The sequence below is a fragment of the Stegastes partitus genome, unplaced genomic scaffold, assembly GCF_000690725.1.
Source record: "Stegastes partitus isolate 25-593 unplaced genomic scaffold, Stegastes_partitus-1.0.2 Scaffold815, whole genome shotgun sequence".
Taxonomy (NCBI): domain Eukaryota; kingdom Metazoa; phylum Chordata; class Actinopteri; family Pomacentridae; genus Stegastes; species Stegastes partitus.
In genome coordinates, this window is record NW_007578546.1 from 116868 (window position 1) to 121577 (window position 4710).

A 4710-nucleotide genomic window follows, 5' to 3' on the forward strand; every position below is an offset into this window, starting at 1 on the left:
CCTCTATGCTCCTTAATATTTACTTCTGATCAGAGGAAACAACAAGCATTTCGCTCCTGATCTTGCCACTGCTGTTTTTCTGCGATGCCTTACAGGCCTAGTAAATTACCATATTCGCATCATGAACCTATTTTAGCCTTTTAAATGGAGCGGATGCAGAGCTGTGGTGAATGACAAGCAGGAGTGTAAAAATAGTGTGCGAGAGTCAACCAGAAATCCTGCGATTTTCTCCATAAATGGTATCTGCATTGGGAGCTTAAATATTTATCTTGGCTTGTTTTGCCTTCAGTAAGTGAACAAAAACATCTTGTGGTTTTTGTTTGTGTGTGTGTTTGAAGCCGTTTTCTTTTGGAATATCCAACTTGATGATGGAAATATCACTTTCATAGTCTTTGTGGGCAACATTTTTATCACCATCATTTTCTAATTCCTTGGTATAATATTGTCTCCCTTGCTTCTTTGCAAAAATTGAACACCTTACGCCCTCTAGTGGAGTCCAAATGCAATTATATAACATTAACTTCAGTTGTTACCAAACTTGTATATGGCTCCCTGACACAGAGCTTATCTATCCCCACTGCAATGACAAATGATTCATAAATTAGCTTAAAGCTTTGTTTCTACGTAAATGAATCTCAAAGATCATTAATTTCAAGCAGAGTCATTTTTAATGCAGTGTTACAAAGAACTGAAATGTTGCGTACAGCAGTAAATTCAAGCCTCATCCATCTCCGAATACAGCAAGGCAAGCAAAGCGGTTGGTTTGATTAGCACAACAGCAGCAAAGCAGATACTGAGCAGCGAGACTGAGCCGAATCACATTAATTTGACAGAGCAGTGCAGTACAGGGCTGAAGGCTGTGCAGAGTCTACAGGGAGTAGAAGAAGAGCTCACTCAAGGTCAAGAGGTTGCAGTCACAGGTTTTCCATGGCGGCAGGTTTGTTCTTTGAGTCCGGGTAAAGCAGGAAGCCAGAGAAAGTGCTGTCGTCCTCACTGCTGGAGTAAACTCCGTTCCAGTCTCTCAGCGTCTCCAGCCACACCTGGTCACCTTCGCTGAGCTGCAGCAGTGCGAGGTTGGACGCCTGATCGATGTCCTGGCCGTACAGAGAGTCTCTTGTCCGCAGCTTCCGTATCCCATTAACCACCAGGGCAGCGCGCACAGGCCGGTTGCGCACAGTGATGTGATAACTGAATAAGTAGACCCCCGGGTAGGTGACGTTGAACTTATTAAGTGTCGGGTCCCAGTGCCCCTCCCCGTTGTAAAACACCTTATCAAACTTCACAGGCAGGCCGGGCGGAGGGAAGGACCTGCTGGGGAACAAACCCACACTGAAAGCAGAGCGAACCTGCTCCACGCTCTCACCTGGAGGGCCTTTCGGACCACGAGGCCCGCGCCCACCTTTAAGTCCCCTCTCCCCCCTCAACCCTGCCATGCCCCTCCCACCTGGTGGTCCTGGGGCCCCTCTTGCCCCAGTATCCCCCTTCCCTCCTGGAGGCCCTGGCTCCCCCCTCTCTCCCTTTGGACCACCAGTTCCATTTGCTCCTGGGGGGCCTATCTCCCCTCTCGGACCAAGGGGCCCACGCTCGCCCACATCCCCTTTCTCTCCTTTCTCACCCGGTAAACACTCGCCTGTAAGTCCTTGTTCACCTTTCTGACCCTTTGTCCCAGCTACCCCCGGGGGACCCATAGGCCCCTCTCGCCCAGTGCTCCCCTTAGTCCCATTCAGGCCAGGCTCTCCTCTTTCTCCTGGGTCCCCTTTCAGACCACTGAAGCCACGTTCACCTTTTTCTCCTCGGAGGCCCGGATCACCTAGTATGTGAAGAGGTTATGTTCACAAAGGAAGAATTTTCTTTGATTTTCAGAAGAGATATTCATTTGTGCCTGTTTATGAAGTGCATTTATGCATTTGGATGGAATATGACTACAGCAGATAATCTACACATCTCCATCAAAGTTCTTGTAGGAAACTATGCACCTTTTTCTCCAGGTTTTCCTGGGATCCCAGGAGTACCAGGTAGACCCACAGGTCCTTGATCCCCTTTTTCACCTGTAGCAGTTTTGATAAATAAAGCGTAGAAAATGACATCCACAACGAACTTATAGAAAGCAGCGTTTTGCAAAAAAGGAGAGAGGCATAGAGAGAGAGAAACCGAGACACATTCAAGAGCTCTCCTGGTGATAAGCCCCGTTGTACCTATGTCGCCATTGAGTCCATTGGCTCCAGGAAATCCTGCTGGTCCTGGAGGTCCTCTGGGCCCTGTTTCACCTTTCTCTCCAGGCAACCCTGAAAAACATAAAAGATTAGGAAGAAGGACACGCAAAAGGGTAATTTTCCTGAAAACAAAAATCCAACTTACCCATAGGGCCCCTCTCTCCTGGTGGCCCTTGTGGCCCTCTCTCTCCCATGGGCCCTACGGGGCCTTTTTCTGGTGGACAGCACTCGCAAAAGTTGAAGAAGCATTCATTGTAGTCGAGTGTATAGTTTCCATGGGTGTTCCCAGGCGGCGCTATGGCGTCAGTGTGAAACTCAGTCGGGTAAGTGTCGCTGGGGTAGGTGGTGCTGTCTGTAGGGGACAGGGAGTACGCATCCATCATGATCTCAGTTGTTTCATCTGTGTGCAGGCTGGAAGGGGATGGGGTCGTTGTGGTGGTGGTCCGTACAAATCCTCCACCCCCACCTCCACCACTGCTCCCAGCTCGAGGGGGCTTCTTGGTGCTCTGTGGTTTGGGCCAACGCGTGGTTCTGGCGCCAGAGGCCAGCACGGCCATCAGGGCCACGAAGATCAGGACGACAAGGTGAACGGACGACATGCTGAAGGCTTTGACGCAATGATCTGATGGAAGTTAGAGGATCACAGACAGAACAGGAGCAGCGCTTGTCATTGCTGGTTGCAACACAGTGGGCTTACACTGTAAAAAAAAAAACAAAAAACAAAAAGAAAGAAAAAAAAGCAACAAGTGCATCTTACCTTCTGATGTAGATGGTGTTGACTCTTCACTCCATCCCCACCAAACGAGTGATTGATGCTGTTTACCTCCTTCCTTTTATTGCCCCGGTAGCCCAACTTCTGCACCTCCAAGCCAATGACAGAACAAGGGACAGAAAACAGTGGGGGTTATTAGGAGGTAGGTGGGCTGGCAAGAAGAGATTACGTGACTCCTGGGGGATATGAAATAAAGCAGGTTGTATACAAGGCAAGACTTTATTCTTTGTGATATGGGATATGAATCCAGGGCCCAAGAGTCTCTACACTGCTAAAGCGTTGTTCACACACATGCTTGCTTTGTACACAAACAGGAAAAAAATATAAAGTTACAAAGAGAGACGCACATTCAACCAACATGTGTACACGCACAGTGTTTATACACACTAACTCACACATTGTTGGGAATGAATAAGGTCCCATATGAGAGCCACCAAGTGCAATGCGTTGTTGTGATCACACCCTTTGGCAGTACCTCAAAGCAGAAAATGGATCACCACGCACACAGTGGGAGAAGGATCAATGTCCTATTACAGGCGGCATGGCCACACTGATCCAACCATTCACCTCCTTGATCTAGCAAACCCAAAGAGTAAACCCAGTCAAACCTCATGGAAACCTGGCACCAGTGAACCAAGCTTCACATGTCTCAAAATGAGTGTTGGATGTAGTTTCAACCTTTGACATTAATTCCACAAAAAAGTTTTGATTTCAGATTTTAGATCAAGAGTTTGAGGTTGTTAATGATAATATGTTGTGGTGAATTAAGTACTACCTTTTATTAGAGCTTGTTTTTGTGTAATTTGTGCTGTAAAAGAGAACAACTACAATCTATCACCTAATACCTGCCTCGGTAATAAAGTGTCTTATAATCATGGAATTGAAACGATGCATGGATGTTTGCTATCAGATCTATTGCAGAGCTTTGATCTCAGTGAAGATGGAATATCTTCAATACTGAACTCTAAGTGTTTTACAGTTTTTCTTTAGGGTCATTCTTCACAATTTCAGCAAAACTCACTCAGTCAAACTGCTGTCATTTAAAAGAAATACTGGAGTAGAGCACTGTTTTACCTTTTTAAACAGAAAAAAATCATTATATAATTAACTAAATGGAGATCATGTGTGCTCATACTGTACTGGATGTGATTGAACAGTAAAAGAAAGAAAGAAATATTTTTCTGGTTTAGATAGGGTCCAGCATGACTACCACAGTGAATGCACAGTCCCAACAGTGAAGCACAGAGATGGAAATGTGACGATTTGGGGCTGCATAAATGCAAAAGTGTTGGTAAGATTGACATTTACAGATGCTTTTGGATATACCAAAACACTGGAAGACAAGATCAGCTTGGCAGAAGAGAAGTTATTCCAGCTGGATAAGATTCCGTGGCACACTCCCTAAATTACACAAGAGTTTCCATAGAAGAAAAAAACAGAGAAACTTGTGACCTGGCCAAGAATGTCGCCTGACTTGAAGCCAATAGAACAACTTGGGAGTATTTGAAAAGAGAAACGTCGAGCAACACAAACTTTCTAGCAAAGAAAAAAGGTCTCTCAACAATGGCATCTGTTCAGAAATTTGTGCACCACCGGTGTCCTCCTTGTTGAGGAGGATTAAAAGTAAAGGTTGACATATAGGATTGAATATTTCTATATCAGTAATAAAATGTATTCTGACTTTAGTTGCTTTGAGTTTCTAGTCTGGAGCCTTTATTTTTAATA

The 4710-nt window shown here is 45.5% G+C and overlaps 1 protein-coding gene across 1 annotated transcript; it reads right to left on the bottom strand.

The window, feature by feature from the left end:
- Window positions 1-672: 672 nt before the first annotated feature.
- Window positions 673-3020, bottom strand: otol1a (otolin 1a). The gene is made up of 5 exons (XM_008292520.1): window positions 2971-3020; window positions 2359-2835; window positions 2196-2285; window positions 1977-2048; window positions 673-1810 (listed from the first exon to the last, which is right to left on the bottom strand). Exons 2-5 carry the CDS (start codon window positions 2810-2812, stop codon window positions 915-917), a joined length of 1512 nt encoding a protein of 503 aa, XP_008290742.1. The 5' UTR covers window positions 2813-2835; window positions 2971-3020; the 3' UTR covers window positions 673-914.
- Between the last annotated feature and the right edge of the window lie 1690 nt (window positions 3021-4710).

Excerpts from the sequence above, each read along its gene's own strand:
- otol1a (XM_008292520.1), bottom strand. The coding sequence starts at position 2,812 with ATGTCGTCCGTTCACCTTGTCGTCCTGATCTTCGTGGCCCTGATGGCC. Across the intron at positions 2,286-2,358 it reads AGGAGAGAGGGGCCCTATGG|GGTTGCCTGGAGAGAAAGGT; the intron begins GTAAGTTGGATT and ends TATGTTTTTCAG. Across the intron at positions 2,049-2,195 it reads TGGACTCAATGGCGACATAG|GTGAAAAAGGGGATCAAGGA; the intron begins GTACAACGGGGC and ends AAACTGCTACAG.